The following is a 22,025-nucleotide window of genomic DNA, read 5'->3' on the forward strand; positions in this document are numbered from 1 at the left end:
CACCAATTTGAAATGTGATCTAAAGCACAGTAAATCAGAAAAGTAAAACAAAAGTAACTGGAGCATCACAACTACATAAATTGCTTATGGTCCTTCAGTTGCCTCTAGGAAATCAACTGCTACATTATTGTAAAGCCAAACTTTAGTTTATTATTTTATGTCCTACATGGTACAAAACATGGACACAACCGTGAAACAAGCATGACCATTGTATGAACTCGTATGTGCTGTTAATGGACTTAGCTGATTTTGCTTAAGTCATACAGCAGCACCCTTACGTGTCTGCCGACAAACTTTTAATCTGTCATGCTGCATGGTCCCTCGCTAAACAACCCATTCCACCTTGCATGGTCTCATCCTTTACCAAGTGTCTTGCTTGCCTTGAGCACCATCAAGTATGGTTGCCAGCGTTGAGCCGTAGCACAAACTCAGTCATCCCAACCTTTGTGCGCTACGCATTCTTCCCGGCTTGCTTGTCCTCGTGATGCCTCTTGCGCGAAGGATTGGCTATTCCTCTGAATGTCAATCTTAGATGCCCGCTCCTGTGAGCGACTCTTTTTCCCTACATCTCCATGCGTGTTTTCCCCCAAACGGTTGTGCGTGCTGGCTGCCCTCAACGCAGCCTCGCTAGGTCCCCCACGTTTGCATGCCAAGTGTTTCTATGAGTGCTTGTCCCGCTCTGATACCATATGTCACGCATTTAGCTGGTTTTGCCTAAGTCGTACGACACCCTTGCATGTCCGTCCGCAAAAGTCAGCCTCCCCGAAACCTCTTATGGTCCCTTAGGGCCTACAAAAGAGAAAACGAGTTAGAGAAAGCGTCTCACTCAGGATCTACAAGCAATCATTTCAGTAAACACTTCATAGCTAATGCAAATTACAAACAGACTTTACAAGCTCTGAACGGTCGCACAACAAAGGATCCAAAATAGTCCACTACAGACCGAAATCCTCACAAGTGCCCACACGACACAACGTTTGTTTGCAAGCCTAGGACGACCACCAAAACCAAAGAAAATGGGGCTGCTAAACCTACTGCCAACCTTTTATATGTTATGCAAAAGCATAAACAAAACCGAAATACACTGACATACATAAGCATTACATTGAACACCCCGTTTACAAGTTTTTCCGTGACAACATGTCATTGCTTACACTTTTAAAGCACTCGAAGTGTTGCACTCCTTATACTAAGTTATTGTGATTCACCTTCTTGTTGCTATTGAACTTTTGAAATAAAAGATGTATTACCCAAAAAGAGCAAAATTTTGCACCAAGTAAAGCAAGTCCCTAATTGATTATCTCTCTAGGATTGTACAACTTCCATCGTTTTCGTAACCTATACTGAGCAAAAACGGGTACAACATCGCATGTTACTTATTTCGTTCCTAGTCGAGCACCATCACATTGACCTAAAATCTCCCACTTTCAATTATCTTGATGAGAAGCCTTTCAATACAAGTCTTATGAATTTCCCTAACCACTACACTTTTACCTTGTCTTAGTACTTGGAGTCTTCCATTACATTTTCCACTGTCTCAATTCCCTTTTTACGATCATGCGCTCTCCTTCCATGAGAGGAAGGGGTCAGTGGCACTATGGAAGTCTCGCCTCTATGATACCATGGTGCTTCCTCATGCCCATGGCCCTAGCATCCATATCCCTTCTCTTCATGATCGACAGATCCACCACTACAGCATTTTGGTACTCCATTTGAATCTACATTCATTCTAATCGATGCTTGATGTTGGGTGGCCAAGTCCCTTTGGAATCATCATCATTTTCTAGCTCCTTTTAACTATATGATTCAACACCTCTGTGTTTCCCAATCAATTCTCCCCTGGTCGATAGAAAGACTAACTACAACTTTGGTAACCATATGATTACACATAGCCTCCACCATCATGTTGCAGGGCTCACAACGATTCTTCTCTTCTCTGCATCTTTGGTAATAATATTCTCTCGCTCGACCTTGTCCACTAACTGCACTGGGCTCCCTCTAGTAAATATAAGCTCTCGAGAAGTCCATCATCCAATAGCTCTAATCATGCCTCCATATGATCAAGTTCCTCATAGAACTTACTAATGCTTACACTTGGAAGGTCCGCCTCTGTGGTACAATGCCCCTATCTGTTGATTTCCCAAGCATTCATCCGATGCAAATTCGATGCTCACATGGAAGACGCGCCTCTATAGTACCATGACATTCACTCCTTAAATCTATAGTCCTTCTTGTTAGGTTACTCGTCAAAATAGAGTTCTCAGTAGCTCCAACCGTCCTTCCAGATCATTAAGTCACTTAATCCCTCATAGGAATTCTTGATTTATCGCATTGCCTCGAATTGTTCCACCATGATCTGCTGCATCGCATCGTCTCATAGTGACGTCTTTATTGCCCTTTAAGCTTGGTGTGGTGAACTTGGACTACGATCTCTCCTTGTGAGGCCTCAACCAACACATAATATGGCCTCCGCCACCTTTAATTATGTTCACTCCTTTGACAACCGACCTTCATCCACTTGAACTCGGGTCACTCATGAATTAAGTATAGCTTTAGGTTTGTCCATCTATCACCAAACAGCTATTAAAGTCCCCTGACTTTATTGAAATTTAGTATACCATAGCTAGGATCCTAAGCCTCAGCCCCTAGCACAATCTTCATTATACACAACTTTCCTTACGACAACTTGAATAGCAGCACTTCGACATATTCTCCAAGAGCACCCTATTATGGACTTAGCTGAAATTGTCTAGGTCATGAGGCACCCTTGCGATATTCATCCTCAATGGGATAAGTCTAGAAGCAACCACATACAAGTCCCGAAGGACCTGCAAGTGAGAAAGTTGATTCGAATTTAGAAAATGAGTGGTGGATGAGTCTCGACATCTCACTTAAACGTGCAACAAACAAGCAATTCAACAAACACTTAAAGAGCAAAGAACAACAAGGACTTTGGAAGGGAAAAAGACAATCGCAAGACCATAAATGGCCACTCAATTGGGTGTTAGGGTGTTAGGCAAGTCTACGCACACTTTGCATATAAACTAGTAATCCAAAAAGGGCCCAACACAACACCAAAGCCCCATCTAGCCCTATGCCACCTGAGGGGCTCTAAGGGGCTGATACTAGCTGACATTTTGCACCACGCTATAGGCTTGAGAAGTCAAACTACGACATGCAAAAATGAGGTTGTTTTGGTCCAATTTTGCCCTATACGGTGAGCAATCCTTGAGCAGCCTTGCGAACTATCTATGCTTTCAAAAACCAAGGAAAACACACAAAAATAGGCAAAACATAATGCCAAATAAATATATAAGCAAACATAAGCGATGAATAGTCCATTGACGAAAAAGTTGCCCCCTCCATGTCCTCTTGCCCCCTATTGAGACTTTACTGCTACAAGTTGAGTCGATCCCTAACCTTAATCTTTCCTAAATGCATTGCCGAGATAAGGTGCATGTGCACTGAAGCCCCCTTCGACTTTTGCATCATGTTAGATTAGTCTAGCCCATCAAATGAGGAAACTAAGGAACAACATGATTCTACACCATGTCCTCGACCTTTGTCCAATGAATGCTCCACGAGATTGGTGCTTCCACTCCATGTTCAACATTCAACATCAACTCCCTTCATCCCTAAATCATCGAGTCTCACCCAAGTTGCTCCGCTCCTCAATTCGCATTGAGATCACAATATTCATTGAGACCATGGTTCCATGAGCAAATCCTTCGTCGAGCTTGATGTTCTCACTGACTCCAAGTGTCTTTATCTTTGATGTTGCCTTCGGTTGCTCCCCCAGCTGATCTCGTAATACATCCACCAATGTATTACCCCATATGCGATCTTGTGATAACTCCTCACCACTTACTCAATTCTTAGCCCCATTCGAGCTTCATAGAGCTTTCACCTTGAGGTACCTCCCTCAGAACATGCGATATTGTTGCACATGAATCCTCCACTAAAAACCCAAGAAACATTCGTTGGATACTTGTCTTGTTGAAGCAACTTTCATCTTGGTATACTTCTCCTGAAAGTTTCGAAGACCATTATCTCCTAAGAATACTTCGTCTTTCCAAGACACAATAGAGTACTATTTCGTCACTATGAAAACGCACATACTAGATTATAACTCTTCACCAATGTAGGGTGCATTTGAGAACATATTTGAAATGTACATTGAGGGCCTAATGCATATTTCAAATATGACTTAGTGTTTAATATTTTTTTTCAAATCACATTTAAACTTTATGCTGCATTGCAAATGCTCACATTTAGCCTTTTGCGAGAAGCTAATATAATTTTTCCAGTACGCAAAATACCTTATAACATTATCTAAAATCATAGGATTGTCAACATGATTCAATGAGAAACCAACATGATTTGTCTTCTATAGGGTGAAATTTTATTTATTTATTTTCAAAGGTTATTTTATATTCATTTATATGATTATAATTTTTATTTATTATATATTAGGCCATACGTTTTTTGTAAGATTATATACATTCATTTATTTATTTTATTTATTTACTTATTAATTTAATAAAAATATGTATTTGTTTTTGAATAAATATTAAAAATATTAGAAGGGTAGATTTGTCACATAATATTCAATAGACTTTTGAAATATAATTTTACCTAAATAACACTTACATCAATGCATTTTTAAAATATAGTTTTCACTTATTTTTATCAAACAATCAAGGTATTCTATAATTGCATATTCACTCAAGCTTTTTCTCCAAATGCATACTGAAATGTGTTCCCAAATACAATTGTCGTCTACCAATGTACCCAACAAAGCCTAGCAATATAATGAAGTCCCTACACAGATTAAAGTCATCCTTTTCCCTCCTATCGAAGAAAAAATTTCAATGCTCCATGACATCGAATTTCATTCACCTTGGGATAATCATGGACACCTCCCATTCATACACAAGTCATTGCTTTAGCATCGAATTCCTCAAGTTGGCAATTCCGCTCGCTCTCCGCGAGCTTTACACGAATTCTTTCAATCATCACGCAATCAATCCCAGCTTGCATGGTCTCATCTTTTGTCAAACACTCTTGCTCGCATTGAGCACCATCAAGTTAGGTTTATGATGTCAAACTATAGCTAAAACTAAGGCATCCCAACCTTTTTGCACTGCATGTTCTTCCAAGTTCACTTATCCTTATGGTGCCACTCGTACGAAGGGTTGGTTATTCCTCTGAATGTCAATCTTTGATACTCGCTCCATTGAGCAACTCCTTTCTCTGTCTTTACACCTATTTCTATGACTTATTTAGTTTTCCTCAAACGATTGGATGTGTAGACCACTCTCTATACAGCTTCGCTAGGTCCCCACATTGTATCATAAGTGTTTCTTGGTGTGCTTGTCTCATCTAATACCATACTTTGTTTGCCAAGTCATGTGACACCCTTGCATATTCATTTGTAAAGATACAACCCTATAACCTCGGAAAGCCCCTAAGAACCCTACAAAAGAGAAAACAAGTTACAAAACAAGCGAACGTATAAGCATACTACCGCCACTACTCCGTCGAAGCCTAAACTCAGGATCCCACAAGCAAACATTAATGTAAACACTTAATAGGCACTGAAAGGTCTAAACTATCGAACAACGAAAGGTCCAAGTCATTCTGCCATATGCAAGTCCTAGCGCACAAGTGTCATGCAACATTACTACGGAACCAAACGACGAACCAACCCAAGGCACTACCCGAGAGCCCCATCCAGTCATATGCCACCTAGGGTTCTAAGGGTCTGAGATGGCTGATGTTTTGGGCCACTCTCCTCTCATGGAAATCCTTATAAGTTGCAGGCTAGAGGTTTCGTTTTTAGGCAATTTTGCCTCCACACAATAATCACACACAAGCTACACATACTAGAAAGAGCCACAAAACCCAACCAAAATAGGGCTGTCAAGCCTATTACGAGCCCCTTGTGTGTCCGTCCGTAAAGGTCAGCCTCCCTGAAACCTCCTATGGTCCCTTAGGACCTACAAAAGAGAAAACAGGTTAGAGAAAGCGTCTCACTCGGGATCCACAAGTAATAATTTTCGTAAACACTTCATAGTCAATCCAAATTACAAACAGACTTCACAAGCTCTGAACGATCACACAACAAAGGGTCCAAAATGGTCCACTACAGATCGAAATCTTCCACAAGTGTCCACATAACACAACCTTTATTTACAAGCCGAAAACGGCCACCAAACCCAACTAAATAGGGTTGTTAAGCCTTCGATCGTCCCTCTACATGCTGTGCAAAGCATGAACAAACCAAAAGACATAGACATACATAAGCATTACATCGAACACCCCGTTTACAATTTTGTCCGTGACTTTCTCCCCCACTTATTCCTTCAACGTCCTCGTTAAAGCCTTTGTCGACGTTGCAACTCGTCGCCTTTGTAGAGTCTTCAATCTACTGCTCCAACTGCAATGCGTCTCTTGGCTCCCAACTGCTCTCCACTACTGTTATTGAGTAGTCAAACTTTTAATCTGTCATGCTGCTTCAACTTACCAATGACTCTGACTCTAGTGCGAGGTTGGCTGAGTTGTGTTGATCACTGTTGGTTCCTGCGGATCCTTCGGATAAAGGAAAAGACAATTCTTAATATGCGTCAGTCTCTCAAATGCCTCATACCGCTTGAATTGGATGGATGTCTGTTGGAGCTTTAACGAGCATCGCCTCACAAACTTTTGAAGTTTTTGGGTCCTTCCTCTATAAAATTTGTCCATCGACTCTTCTTTCACGTAGTTGTCACTTTCAAGTAGGTTCGCATCACTTCCGCTTTCGATTGGTATTCTGTTAGGAAATGAAGCAGACAATCTACTTTCAATAGCATCGATCAACATTGGTGAGGATTTGACAACTGTTATCTTCCATTAGATTTCTTAGAAAGGTCTATGAACCTGTGCAGAGCTCCTCTGCTGGATATATAAGAGAATTGTGGCACTCGGTTTCGCCCATTCTCTTAAGAGTTGATAAGGCAATGGTTACTCAACTTCGCCTGCCTCCTCGAGGGTTGTATTTCATGCATCGAGCTGGTTACTAGCCTTCGCCTGCTCTTTGCTCACACTTCTGAAGCACTCGAAGTGTTTGTACTCCTTGCGTTGAGTTAACTACTGTGATTCACCTTCTCAATGTCATCGAACTTTTGGAATGCAGGAAGTTTTCACCTCAACTTAGAGCAAGTCTCTAGTAGTTTTGGTCGCCTTTTGGATTGTACCGTCTTCTCCATCATCTTTACCGCCTACTCCTTTGAGTCGCAAAGGTCCAACACCGTATACTGTCTATTTCGTTCCTTGGTCGTGCACTCTTACATCGACCCGAAGTCCTTCACTTTCGGCTATCTTGATGAGAAGCTCGTTAACACCGGTCTTACGAAGTTTCATAGCCTCCGGCCTTCAGCCTTGTCTCGGTACTTGGAGTTTGCCTTTGCATTCTCCACCTCCTCGACCCCTTTCACAACCAAGCGCTCTCCCCTCATGAGAACAAGGGATCGATGACTTCATAGAAGTCCCGCCTCTGCGATACTATGGCGTTGTCATGCCCACAGCCCTACTATCTGTCGCCTCGTATCTACGTACCTTTCTTCGCGATCGGTAGATTTGCCTCTATGGCACTGTGGCACTCCTCCGAGTCCACCTTCATTCTAACCGATGCTTGGATTTTTGGGTAGCTAAGTCTCTATGGACTCGTCGTCACTTCCTCGCCACTTTCGACCCCCTACATCAACACCTTTGTGTTCTCCAAGTAGTTCCCCTTGGTCAATGGAAAGACATACTGCAACTCTCATGCATGGCCTCCACCATCATGTTGCAAGGTTTGCACTGATTTTGTTCTCCTTAGCTTCCTTGATAGCAATGTTCGCTTACTCGGCCTTATCCTCTGACTTATCGGGCTCCCTTAAGCGAATATGAGCTCTGAAGCAGTCCAACTCTCCTATCGCTTCGATCATACCTCTCCATTATCAAGTCCCCCCCCCCCCATGAGACTCATTGGTTTTTGGGTAGCTAAGTCCTTCTAGACTCGTCACCGCTTCCTTGCCCTTTTCGACCCCCTGCTTCCACACCTTTGTGTTCTCCGAGCAGTTCCCCTTGGTCGATGGAAAGACAGACTACAACTCCCATGCATGGCCTCCGCCATCATGTTACAGGGTTCGCACCGATTCTGTTCTCCTTAGCTTCTTCGGTAGCAATGTTCGCTTACTCGGCCTTGTCCTCTGACTTGTCGGGCTCCCTTAAGCAAATATGAGATCTGGAGCAGTCCAACTCTCCAGCCGCTCTGATCATACCTCTACATGATCAAGTCCCTCCCATGGGACTCACTGGTACTTGCATTCGGTATACGCCCTCGATGGTACATAGTCCTCATATGCTGATGACCAAGGCTTTTATCTAATGCAAAATTCGATGCACGCATGGAAGACTCGCCTCTTCGATACCATGGCATTCACTCCTTGAATCCATAGTCTTTCTTGTCGTCGTGTTGTTCACCGAAGTGGAGCTCCCAGTAACTCTCGATCATACCTTCGTATGATCTAGTCCCTCGCAGGACTAGTTTCGTGTGTATCGTATTGCCACGAATTATTCCACCACGATCCACTGCACTATGTCGCCTCCTGGTGACATCTTCATTGCATTCTGATCATTATGGGATGAACTCGGATTGTGATCCTTCCATGTGTGGCCTCTGCCAATATATCATAGGGCTTCTTCCACCTTCGATTGTGTTCACTCCACTGGCAATCGACCTTCGTCCACCCGCTCTCGGATCACACCCAAACGAAGCACAGTTTTATGACAGTCCATCACCTAGTATCTCCCGAAGTCCATCGATTTCGTTGAAATTGGTGCACCATTGTCTAGATCCTGGGTCTTTGCCCCCACCAGCACAATCTCCACTGCGCACCGCTTCCTTCATAGCAACTTAAATGACAGCGCTGTGGCATATTCTTCAAGAGTACCCGCCTTCGCATCCTCTTGCCCCATACCAAAGCCTTATGAATTCAACTTCGCCTCCGCAGGTTGAGTCGCCTTAGTTCCTCCGTCAAATGCTTCTCCGAGATAAGGTGCATGTGCCTCGAAGCTCCCTTCGACTTTGGCACCATGCAGGATGAGTCTGCTTCATCAGAATGAGGGACCCATGGAACGACATAATCCCACTCTTGCCTCCACAAGAATTTATGTCCCAAACCTCTGTCGAAGGAAAGCTTCGTGTCTCCGCTCCATGTTCCATCTTCTATACAAACTCCCTTCATGCGGCTTAGGTCCTTCACCAAGTTACACCCAAGTTGCTCCGCTCCTCGATTTGCATTGAGTTGATGGTGGCCCTCGCGCCCACCATTCCACGGGTCAGCCCTTTGTTGTGTCCGATCTCCATATCAACTCCAAGTGTACCTTCATTTGTGTTGCCTTGGGTCGCTCCCTCACTTGATATCACAATTCATCCCCCAATGCATTCTCTCAAGCGAGATCATGCGATGACTCCTCATCGCTCCCTCGGTCCGTTGAGCTTTGTGGAGCTGTTGTTTTGAGGTACTCCTCCTCAACATGTGCGGTCTGTTGCACATGATTCTCCCTTTGGAGAACCGGGACTAATCCCTCCAAGGTATCTGTCCCGTTGGAACAACTTCTCTCTTCGCATCCTTCCCTGTGGAAGTTTCGGAGACCACCATCCCCTTAGACTATTCCGCCCTACTGAACAAACTTTGCATTGTTCTACCTCCACAAACGCACTTGCTAGATTGCGACTCCACATCAATACAGCCCTCGCTGCACCCCTCAAGGTCTAGCAACATGCTGAACTCGCTGCACACTTCAGCCTCCTACGGACGTATCATTCTCATGCCAAAGAGAAAGTTTCAATGCTCTATGGCACATTGTTTCGATTGCCTTGGGATGGCCACGAACATTCCATCGTCCGCATACAAGCCCTTGCATGAGTACCTAATTCTTCGAGTTAGCAATTCCCCTCACCTATGTGAGCTTTGCACAACTCTTTCGGTCGCCGAACAACCCATTCCACCTTATATAGTCTTATCCTTTACCAAACGCCTCACTTGCCTTGAGCACCATCAAGTATGATTGCCAACGTCAAGCCATAGCTCGAACTCAACCATCCCAACCATTGTGCACTACGCATTCTTCCAAGCTTGCTTTTCCTCGTGGTGCCTCTTGCGCGAAGGGTTGGTCATTCCTCTGAATGCTAATCTATATGCCCGCTCCTCTTAGCGATTCTTTTTCCCCACATCTCCATGCCTATTTTCCCTCAAACGGTTGCGCATGATGGCTGCCCTCAACGCAGCCCCGCTAAGTCCCCCACGTTTGCATGTCAAGTGTTTCTATGAGTGCTTGTCCCGCTCTTATACCATATTGTCATGGACAAACTTCTAAACAAGGTGTTTGATGTAATGCTTATGTATGTCCGTGTCGTTTGGCATGTTCATGCCTTGTACAGAATGTAAAGGGGCAGCCGAAGGCTTATAAGTCCCATTTTAGTTGGGTTGGTGGCCTCTTTAGGCTTGTAAATAAAGGTTGTGTCATGTGGACACGTGCGAGAGCTTTTCGGTCTGTAATGGACCATTTTACCCTTTGTTGTGCCACTGTTCAGAGCTTGTAATAGTCTGTTTGTAATTTGCATTGTCTATGAAGTGTTTTTCGGAGATGTTTGCTTGTGGATCCCGTTGGAGGCGTTCTCTCTAACCCGTTCTCTCTTTTGGTGGTCTTAAGGGACAATGGGAGGCTTCGGGGAGGCTGACCTTTGCGGACGGACGCGCGAGGGTGCCGCACGACTTAGGCAAATCCAGCTAAGTCCGTGTCATATGGTATCAGAGCGGGACAAGCACTCATAGAAACACTTGACATGCAAACGTGGGGGACCTAGTGGGGCTGCATGGAAGGCAGTCAGCACACGCGCGACCGTTTGAGGGAAAACGGGCATGGAGATATAGGGAAAAGAGTCGCTCAGAGGAGCGGGCATCTGACATTGGCATTCAGAGGAATGGCCAACCCTTCGCGCAAGAGGCACCACGAGAACAGGCAAGCTTGGAAGAATGCGGAGCGCACAAAGGTTGGGATGGCTGAGTTTGAGCTACGGCTCAACGTTGACAACTTTACTTGATGGTGCTCAAGGCAAGCGAGGCGCTTGGCAAAGGACGAGACCATGCAAAGTGGAATGAGTTGCTCAGCGACCGAAAGAGTTGTGCAAAGCTCACAGAGGTGAGGGGAATTGCTAACTCGAAGAATTCGGTACTTATGCATGGGCTTGTATGCGGACGATGGATTGTTCGTGGCCATCCCAAGGCGACCGAGACTCGGCGCTATGGAGCATTGAAACTTTCTCTTCGGCATGCGAAGGATACGTCCGGAGGAGGCTGAAGTGTGCAACGAGTTCAGCATGTTGCTAGGCCTTGAGGGGTGCAGTGGTGGCTGTATTGACGTGGAGGCGCAATCTAGCAAGTGCGTTTGCAGGAGGCAGAACAATGCACAGTTTGTTCAGCAGATCGGAGTAGTCCAAGGGGATGGTGGTCTCCGAAACGAAGAGAGATGTTGCTCCAATGGGACAGTTATCCAGGAGGGATAAGTCTCGGCTCTCCAGAGGGAGAATCATGTGAGACGGACCTCACATGTTGAGGAGGAGTACCTCAACAAACAACAACTCCACGAAGCTCGATGGACTGAGCAAGCGGCGAGGAGTCGTCGCATGATCTCGCTTGAGAGAATGCATTGGTGGATGCATTGCGAGATCAAGTGGGGGAGCGACCTGAAGCAACTTAAATGAAGGCACACTTAGAGTCGATATGGAGATCGGACTCAAGGGAGGGCTGACCCGTGGAATGGTGGGCGCGAGGGCCACCATCGACTCAATGCAAAAACGAGGAGCGGAGCAACTTGGGTGTAACTTGGCGAAGTACCCAAGCCGCATGAAGGGAGCCAGCAAAGAAGTTGGAACATGGAGCAGAGGCACAGTGCTTTCCTTAGACAGAGGTCAAGGACATGAACTCTTGTAGAGGCAAGAGCAGGATCATGTTGTGCCATGGGTCCTTCATTCTGATGGGGTGGACTCATCTTGCATGGTGCCAAAGACGAAGGGAGCTTCTGGGCACATGCACCTTATCTCGGAGGAGCATTTGATGGAGGAACTAAGGCGACTCAATTTGCGGAGGCGAAGTTGGGTTCAGAAGGCCTTAGCACGGGGCAAGAGGACGCAGAGGCGGGTACTCTTGAAGAATATGCCACAGTGTTGTCATTCAAAATTGCTATGAAGGAAGCAGTGCGCAGCGGAGATTGTGCTGGTAGGGGCAGAGGCCCAGGATCCAGACAATGGTGCACAAATTACAGTGAAGTCGGTGGACTTCGGGAGCTACTAGGCAACGGACTGTCCTAGAGCGGTGCTTCATCTAGGTGTGACCCAAGAGTGGGTGGATGAAGGTCGATTGCCAAAGGAGCGAACAAAATCGAAGGTGGAGGAGAACCTGCGATGTATTGGCAGAGGCCACACATGGAGGGTTCACAATTCGAGTTTATTCCACAAGGATCAGAATGCAATGGAGATGTCACCAGGAGGCGACATGGTGCAGCGGATCGTGGTGGAACAGTTCGTGGCAATGCGACACACACGACATAGTCCCGGGAGGGACTAGATCATATGGAGGTATGATCGGGAGCTACTGGGAGCTCCACTTCGGTGAACAACACGACGACAAGAAGGGCTATGGATTCAAGGAGTGAAGGCCATAGTACCGCAGAGGCGGGTCTTCCGGGCGTGCATCGAATTTTGCATCGAATGAAAACCTTGGTCATCAGCATATGGGGGCTGTGTTCCACTAAGGGAAAAGTTCGAAGGCAAGTACCAGTGAGTTCCATGGGAGGGACTTGATCATGCAGAGGTATGATCGAAGCAGCTGGAGAGTTGGACTGCTCCAGAGCTCATATTCGCTTAAGGGAGCCCGACAAGTCAGAGGACAAGGTCGAGTAAGCGAACGTTGCTACCAAGGAAGCTAAGGAGAACAGAATCGGTGCAAACCCTACAATGTGATGGCAGAGGCCATGCATGGGAGTTGCAGTCTGTCTTTCCATCGACCAAACAGACTGCTTGGAGAACACAGAGGTGTTGAAGCAGGAGGTCGAAAGGGGCGAGGAAGCGACGACGAGTCCAGAGGGACTTAGCTACCCAAAATCAAGCATCAGTTAGAATGGAGGTGAACTCAGAGGAGTGCCACGGAGACATATCTACTGATCGTGAAGAAAAGGGATTCAGAGGCGAGGCGACGGATAGTAGCGCCATGGGCATGGCAGCGCCATGGTACCGCAGAGGCGGGACTTCCGTGAAAGTCATTGATCCCTTGCTCTCACGAAGGGAGAGCGCTTGGTCGTGAAAGGGGCCGAGGAGGTGGAGCATGCAGAGGCAATCTCCAAGTACCGAGACAAGGCTGAAGGGCAGAGGCCAAGAAACTTCGTAAGACCGGTGTCAACAAGTTTCTCATCAAGATAGCCGTAAGTGAAGGACTTCGGGTCATGCAAGAGTGCACGACCAAGGAACGAAGCAGGCAGTACGTGGTGTTGTACCTTTGCTACTTAGTGGAGTAGGCGGCAGGGTTGATGGAGAAGACGGTACAATCCCAGAGGCGACCTCATCTATCAGAGAATTACTCCAAGTTGGGGTGAAAACTTCCTGCATTCCAGAAGTTCAATGGCATTGAGAAGGTGAATCACAGTAGCTAACTCAACGCAAGGAGTGCAAATACTTCAAGTGCTTCAGAAGTGTGAGCAAAGAGCAGGCGAAGGCCAGTAACCAGCTCGATGCATGAAGTACAACCTCGAGGAGGCGGGCGAAGTCAAGTAACCTTTGCCTTCTCAACTCTTAAGAGAATGGGCGAAACCGAGTACCCCAGTTCTCTTATCTATCCAGCAAAGGAGCTCTGCACAAGTTCAAAGACCCTTCGAAGATAATGGAAGACAATAGTTGTCAAATCCTCACCAACGGTGATCAGTGCTACTGAGAGTAGATTGTCCGCTTCATTTCCCAACGAAATGCCAATCGAAAGCGGAAGTGATGCGAACCTACTTGGATGTGACAACTAACTGAAAGAAGAGTCAATGAGCAGATTTTGTGGAGGAAGGACCCAAAACTTCAGAAGTTTGCGAGGCGATGCTCGTTAAAGCTCCAACAAGCATCCACCCAGTTCAAGCAGCATGTGGAAATTTTGAGAGACTGGCGCAGTAAGGATGGTCTTTTTCCTTCATTTGGGGGATCCGTAAGAATCAACAATGATCAACACAACTCAGCCAACCCCACACCAGAGTCAAGAGTCATTGGTGAGTTGAAGCAGCATAGCGGATCAAAGGTTCGACTACTCAGAAACAGCAGCTGGGAGCCAGGAGGCGCATTGCAGCTAGAGCAGAAGATTGAAGACTCAGCAAAGGTGAAGAGTTGCAGTGTTCACAAAGGCTTCGACGAGGACGTCGAAGGGATAAGTGGGAGAGAATGTCACAGACAAACTTCTAAACAAGGTGTTTGATGTAATGCTTATGTATGTCCGTGTCGTTTGGCATGTTCATGCCTTGTACAGAATGTAAAGGGGCAGCCGAAGGCTTATAAGTCCCATTTTAGTTGGGTTGGTGGCCTCTTTAGGCTTGTAAATAAAGGTTGTGTCATGTGGACACGTGCGAGAGCTTTTCGGTCTGTAATGGACCATTTTACCCTTTGTTGTGCCACTGTTCAGAGCTTGTAATAGTCTGTTTGTAATTTGCATTGTCTATGAAGTGTTTTTCGGAGATGTTTGCTTGTGGATCCCGTTGGAGGCGTTCTCTCTAACCCGTTCTCTCTTTTGGTGGTCCTAAGGGACAATGGGAGGCTTCGGGGAGACTGACCTTTGCGGACGGACGCGCGAGGGTGCCGCACGACTTAGGCAAATCCAGCTAAGTCCGTGTCAATATGTCACGCACTTAGCTGGTTTTGCCTAAGTTGTATAGCACCCTTGCGTATTCATCCGCAAAGGTAAGCCTCCCCTAAACCTCCTATGGTCCCTTAGGACCTACAAAAGAAAAAACGAGTTAGAGAAAGTGTCTCACTCGGATCCACAAACAATCATTTGAGTAAACACTTCATAGTCAATGCAAATTACAAACAGACTTCACAAGCTCTGAGCGGTCGCACAACAAAGGGTCCAAAATGGTCCACTACAGACCGAAATCTCCGACAAGTGTCCATATGACACATCCTTTATTTACAAGCCAAAAACGGCCACCAAACCCAACTAAAATGGGGTTGTTAAACCTTCGACCGTCCCTCTACATACTGTGCAAAACATGAACAAACCAAAAGACACGGATATACATAAGCATTACATCGAACACCCCGTTTACAATTTTTTCGATGACACCAAGCCTATTGCGAGCCCCTTATATGCTGCCGAAGGCATGAACAATATGGAAAAGCATGGATATTACATCGAACACCTTCGATATGAACAATTCATGACAAAATGACAATTCTTTAAAATATAGAACACAACATAGTATGGACTTGGCAGTTAATGTTACCAACATTCCATGTATTAGTATACTAATGTATAATAGACAATCAACAGAAATCATAATATATGTAACTTAACCAAAAGTCAACTATAGAATCGTATTGCACATATTATATAGGTGTCATACATATGTCAGATATAAAAAGTTAGAAGTAATAATCTTTCTTATCAGTATAGGTGATACATATGTCTTAATATATTTCAAAGAATCCCACATATTTCAAGATGTATTTGACAAGTACCAGTCTCTCTCCATGCTACATAGCGCTCCTATATGTGCTACAAATATGTAGTCCACTAGTTCCTAAACCAAAAGAACAAAGTATGTAAGTATTTAAAAACAAGATCTTGAGAATTTTTCTCCCTCGTTTCCTATTTTTTTCCCAACAAGCTGAGATGTAAAAGGTGATGCCGATGAGGGAGATGGACCTAACCTTGAGAAACAAATTTTTCCTCCTAGTAAAAGTGGTGACTAGAGAAAGAAAGAGGAATCTGTCTTCCAACAAGGGGCACATCATGGTGGTGATGGTAATTGTGCTAATGATAGGCAACTAGCAGAAAAAAAGGAAGGCAGGAGCCATCACTTGTATTTTCACACATCCTCCACTTTCCAATTTGAATATTTTCGACTTCATGAGATAAAAGGTTTAGTCCATTTAAAGAAACAATTCTTCAAGAGAAAAAGTGACTCATTTTTTCAAAACTAGAAAAAAAGTAGTTTATTGTGTCAATACCCCCAAGAAATATTGGCACAATTAGTAAAGAATGAGATACACTACCTTCTGAAGATGATCAAGAAGCACAGCCCTCTCGTAGGTAATGCCACTTGGAGTGATCACGGGATCCCGGAATATATCAAGTGTAATTTTACAGCATAGGAAATCAGGCACCTGAAACATCACTATGAAGTTACAGTTACCAACTTACCAGTTTTATAAAATGACAAAAGATGCTGTCTAGAAAAGTTAATTTGAAGTCTCACCTCTGTAGGTTGGTCAGCCTGTGCAGCTTTGTTAAATACCTCTTCAAGATGTCCCAACTGTTGCAAGTGTCCATTTGCAATTTCTTCAGAGATATTTTCCACTTGAGAGTCCTCAATTGCATAATAATGTATAAGAGATCTTTCACATGCTTCCCTGAAACAAGCAAATAGTGGCAAAAAGATTAGCATAGATGACTCAAAACGTCATAATGAGGATATCAAGAAATGCATCTGTCAACAACTTGCAGATAAGATGTGACCTACTTCAATTTCTGCAGTCTTGATGCCCGCTTGCTAGACGAATCCTCCCATTCCATATACTTTGCTTTGGCAAGAATCTGCCAGATCTCCTCGACCATGTAGCTCGCAGGATTTGCACCCCTTCCAAGTTCCAGTGCCTACATCAATAAGTTCCTACTGTTAAAATTCTAGTAACTAAAAGTATTTACAGCATGAAACTAAAAGTGCTGACAAAATCAAAGATAGACTAGATGCTCGAAGAGTATTTAAAAAGAACACCAAAAGAGAGGGAAAGTCTAGCATGTATTTTAAATTCAGACTTGAGCTGGCTAAATGCATCGAAGCTTCTAATTCCCATTTGCCCTTATTCCAACTTATGGTCCTCTATCAACTTCGAAGAGAACAATTTTTTACCATTCAAAAAGTGACCAACCACAAGATTACTTGTTCAAGATATCACCTTGAAGGCTTGAACAATGAATAATCTGCCTAACAACGAATAACAAAGAAAAGTAAGTCATGTGCATGTCCCAAAGTGTTCTTTATTTGATACAAAAGTGTCTCAGATAGAAGTACTACATCGAAATCACTTTCCAAAATTTAAGGTGCAAATATAAAAAAGATCAATAAGGTCTACCCTGCAAAAATCCTACTTTAAAAATGATATCCGAATATGTTATACATCTGCTGTAAACCGAGATTAGCCAAAAAAAAAGACAATTTGTGCAGTTTGGTTTAGTGAAGTTCTTTTTTTGTATTTGGAAGTTAAACGAAAAAAATTGTTCAATTCAGTTCGGTCTCAGTCTATTTACAAAACCAAAAGGTACTGAATGCAATGGAATAACAGATCCATATATGTTTAAATATATTATACATTATTTTTCAAGTTTTTTACAGAAACATATCAGGTTATTTTTTTCAATTTGTCCGATACACGTACACTTGAACCTTACCTAGTACATAAGTTGCACGTGCTATGTGATGTCAAGCTCCTCTTATCTCTCACTATCCTCAAGTTGTAAACCCAACTCCTCGCCACCATTATATACTCTCTCTCTCTCTCTCTCTCTCTCTCTCTCTCAATTTCCCACTTTCCAAAGCTAGATCGTTCATCTCCCATTGACCAGAAACCCACCTCCTTGATCTCTCTCCCAATCAACCAAGCATCACTGTTGCAGGCCACTCAAAGTGCTTGTTCCACCTAAAACCAGTACAGACAATCCTCCAACTGGAATTCCATAATCTGGAACTCCTGCTAAAAGTCACCAAAATGATTAGCATAGGCTAGAAATAATAGCAAGAAAAAAGTAAGGCAGCTAAAATGACCTCTAGGGCATGGAAGCTCGCCACCAAGATGCCTTATGAAGGTTACTTGTCTAATGTGCCTGACTATAGGTGGAACTAGTTCTGCATGAAACCATCTATATAAGTGGAACTACTTCTGCATGAAACCATCTAAATAAATGCCCAAAGTACCCACTGACTAATGTAAACAAAGAACACTAGTTTTTCAACATCAATTAATTATGGAAGAGTGAAGCTAATAATAGCAGTAAACTTGCATGGTAATCTGATCAAGATATGGAAATTTTTGGTTAATGAATTTCCTTTTGGGAGTTGGAGCATAACAGATTTTGTAAATTTTACAATGGCATACAACCTCAATTCTATATTCCATCTCACTGTTATTCAGAAATGTTTTAACACCTATGCTAGTGAAAAGGGCTGAAGACATGTTTGACAAAATCAGCCCAAAGATTTTGTCTTATATGGACTTCAAGGAAAAACCTTAGTTATATGTGCCTCATGGCTAACTTAATTTATAAAAGTTAAAAATTACATAAAAGACCATTTAATTACATTCCCATATAGACATTCAGGAGAAATTATTGGAAAACCAAATGGCCTTGGTACTGGGAAATTGATAGGGTTCTTACAATCACAGTTGACAATGTGAACTCTAGTGGCCTTGGTATTCAATTTTAAAGACTTTTAAGCAATGATAAGAAAGTATGCCAAAGAGTGAGGATCTTCACCAAAGCATTCTGCAGACATACAGGTCAACTGTTAAGGAGGATTTGAAAGATTGAGGTTTTATAATAGCAAAAGCCATGTATGCATGGATATTGAAATTAGGTGATACTTTACACACATGATGCTAGAGAGTGTTGTAAAGTTTCAAAGATCATTTGTCAGGTCAGAAGAACATGATACAACACAGATCTGAGATGTGGACAGAAAGGATGAGAGGTTTTCCCAATGAGGACTGGGATTCTGCCTGTGCTGTGTTACCCGTTTAAACGTCTCTTTGTGATAGAAAATTGTGTGTTTCATGCTAAAGTGAAGTATATTTTGTTTCATTTGAATACTAAGCATCTGCTCTAGGAACTTCTATTGAAGGATCAAACAAGAAGATCCAGATATATAACAACAGTGTGCCAGACATGGATGAAGTAGATGATCTCCAAGCCTAGATTATCTAAAGACATACGAGAAAAAAGGCAAAAGAAAAATAAGTACTCTGAAGGCAAATCAGAGCTGGACAGACACTTAGAAAAAGCAGTTGAAAAATTTTATAAAAATTTTGATACAATCATTTGGCGGAAGGTGAATTTTTCTAGATTTTCGTTGTTTGTTTTATGGCACTAGATTTATTAGTTATCCCTGACTCAACTGTTATACCTGAATATGCTTTTACACATCTTTGTCGTTGTGAATGTGGTTTGTGCATGGAAATTTAAAAAGCTTGAAGAAGTAGTAGTATTGATTCATATTTCTATTATTGTTGCTTTAAAATGATATATTGTTCATTGTTCACAAAGTTATTCTTATTTCATTGCTTGCAAACTTGTGTTAAAATAAATGAATCTGTTCTTGCTGATTGAAGAGGTAATCCATCCAAAACTCAAGTGTTAAAAAAGGCATGAAGATGAATTATATAATTTTCCTGTCCTTGTTCTGTTTATAGCATGGTCAAAGCATATTTGTTTTGTTTTCATCTATTCCTGAATATGTGACTGATGTGTACTGTTATGTGTTGAATTATGCACTGTGGTCCTTTGGATGTGAACTTCAATGTTGGGCAGGATTCTCATAGAAATAGAAGCTTCATGTGCCATAAATATGTTGGAAAAACCTTAATTGTCATGATAACCTGAGTGCCTGCAGTATTCACAATAACCTTTAGTGAAATGTATGACAATTTAAGACTTAATGTTCATGTAAAGGCCATGAACAGAGATCATACCTAAAGAGGAAATAAAGAACAGAGATCATACCAACAAGTCAAAAACATACCTTCTCCAATTCCTTGATTCCCCCAGCAAAATCTTGCCACTCCAACAACGCAAGCCCCAACATATAGTGTGCCTGCAACTCAATCAAGGAATTCAACTTAAGTTCTCAACCACCAGAGTAACTAAATTATGGCCATAGCAAACATTCAAAGATAGGATAAAAGAACAAATTGCGAAAACCAACCAACAACTTAGTTATAGATGAATATCCTTGTATTCTAATTGATTGAAATGATAAAAGCTCTATATAACAAGGCTTGAATTCCAACACAATGATTGTTATGATCAAGGTTTTAAATACAAGTTTGATTTGGGTTTTGGTAAACCATTGGACTGGTATTGGATATTACACTGATCTATAATGTATCATTGAAAAATTAATTAAAAATATAAAAAGATATATGTACCAGTATAGATTATATGCTTGATACTGGTACTTGGTCGGACTTGTAAGTATCAGTTGGTTTGTATAAACCTTAATTCTGACACTATAGGAGCACTTTGATAGTTTCTCTCTGTTACTATTTGATGTGTACATAGCCAATGGTAGGAAAAGGTGCTATAGAAGGCTGTAAAAGTCTCAATAGCAGCACTAACATCAAATCAAGGACTGTCGTACCACCCAAAATGATACAAAACTGATGGTACATTTCAGTCCACGGTTGATCATTAATGGCTGGATTCTGCCTAAGGACCAGTACATATCACCCAATCCACTTGATACGATTGAAATTCGCTCATTACCGACTTGTATTGATCATTAATGGTCGGATTTAGACCATATCGATTCAATCAGATCAAATCAGGGGTCCTCAATTGAAGGTATTATACTCTTTCTATGTTTTAGTTATCATTTAACATAATTAGATGCTTATCATTCTACAAATGGCAATAGGTAAAGGTGATTAGTGTATTTCTCTTAAGATTAGGATCAAATAGGTCTACTATCTTATTTTTAGGCTCAAATTAGGGTTAATTTTGCCTAATCACAGCTTGTTAATGACGATTGGTATCTTTCTTTTAAGTTTAGGCATAATTAGGGCCATTATCTAACTTTTAGGTCGAAATTGGGGATAATTATGTCTAATCACAGCTTGTTAAGGGTGACTAGTGTCTCTCTTATTTTTAGGCTCAAGTAAGTCTATTGTCTTACTTTTAGGCCCAAATTGGAGGTAATTAGGCTTAATAGCTAGTGCCTTTGTCGTAAGATTAGACACCATTAGGTCCATTATCTTACTTTTGGTCCAAATTAAGAGTAATTAAACCTAATCATGGCTTGTCGTTAGTGTTTCATTATAAATTTATTTGTTGATTAACGATTTTCCTCGTATTTAATATGATTAAATTGTAATTAGAGGCAATTAGTATCATTTTTCATACTTAGACCCAACTAGGGGCCATTAGCCAGGCTTAATCACAGTTTCTTATTATTTGTTTCATTATAAATTTAGTTGTTTAAGAATCTTTTCTTGTATTTGATATTTTTTTAAAAAGAACGGAAGGAATTTCTATTACATCAAATGGCGTACATGATACTCACATGTGAACTCATACTTGAGACTTATCAGTTATCACTTGTGCAACAATACACTAACCAACTCAAATGATGAAATATGATTAACCAACTCTTGTATTTAATATGATTAAAGTGTAATTAGAGCGAATTAGTGTACCTAATCCAATTAGAGGCTTTAGCTTAATTAAGCTTGTTATTAGTTGTTTGATTCAAGGTATACAATTTTGAATAATACCGGGCGGTACGTACCGATCCGTCAGCTTACCGGTACACGGACCGCCGGTTACCGGACGGAACGAAATATATATATTTATTTATTTATTTATTTATTTATATATAAATATTTTATAAAAGGCGATGTCGTGTCGCCTTTTTCGGCGACGTTGCCTTATATATATAAGAATATTTATATATATATATATATATATATATACGAGGCGACG

General features: G+C 42.4%; 1 protein-coding gene across 4 annotated transcripts in view; it reads right to left on the bottom strand.

Annotated features, from left to right (window-relative positions):
- Nucleotides 1–22,025, bottom strand: part of LOC135678116 (E3 ubiquitin-protein ligase CHIP-like) — a 38,002-nt gene that overhangs the window by 714 nt on the left and 15,263 nt on the right. For 3 of the 4 annotated variants that reach the window (XR_010514819.1, XM_065190520.1, XM_065190535.1), the window contains 4 exons: nt 20,068–20,139; nt 16,795–16,928; nt 16,531–16,684; nt 16,328–16,438 (listed from right to left, as the gene is read on the bottom strand). Coding sequence is in view for 3 of the 4 variants with exons in the window: in XM_065190520.1 (XP_065046592.1) it covers nt 16,328–16,438; nt 16,531–16,684; nt 16,795–16,928; nt 20,068–20,139 (471 nt within the window). In the remaining variant the exon portion in view is untranslated. Of the gene's footprint in view, nt 1–79; nt 790–16,327; nt 16,439–16,530; nt 16,685–16,794; nt 16,929–20,067; nt 20,140–22,025 lie in introns of those variants that run through there. The other variant, XM_065190541.1, reaches the window with a different exon arrangement.

The sequence above is a fragment of the Musa acuminata genome, chromosome BXJ1-1 (genome assembly GCF_036884655.1).
Source record: "Musa acuminata AAA Group cultivar baxijiao chromosome BXJ1-1, Cavendish_Baxijiao_AAA, whole genome shotgun sequence".
In the NCBI taxonomy this organism is placed as follows: domain Eukaryota; kingdom Viridiplantae; phylum Streptophyta; class Magnoliopsida; order Zingiberales; family Musaceae; genus Musa; species Musa acuminata.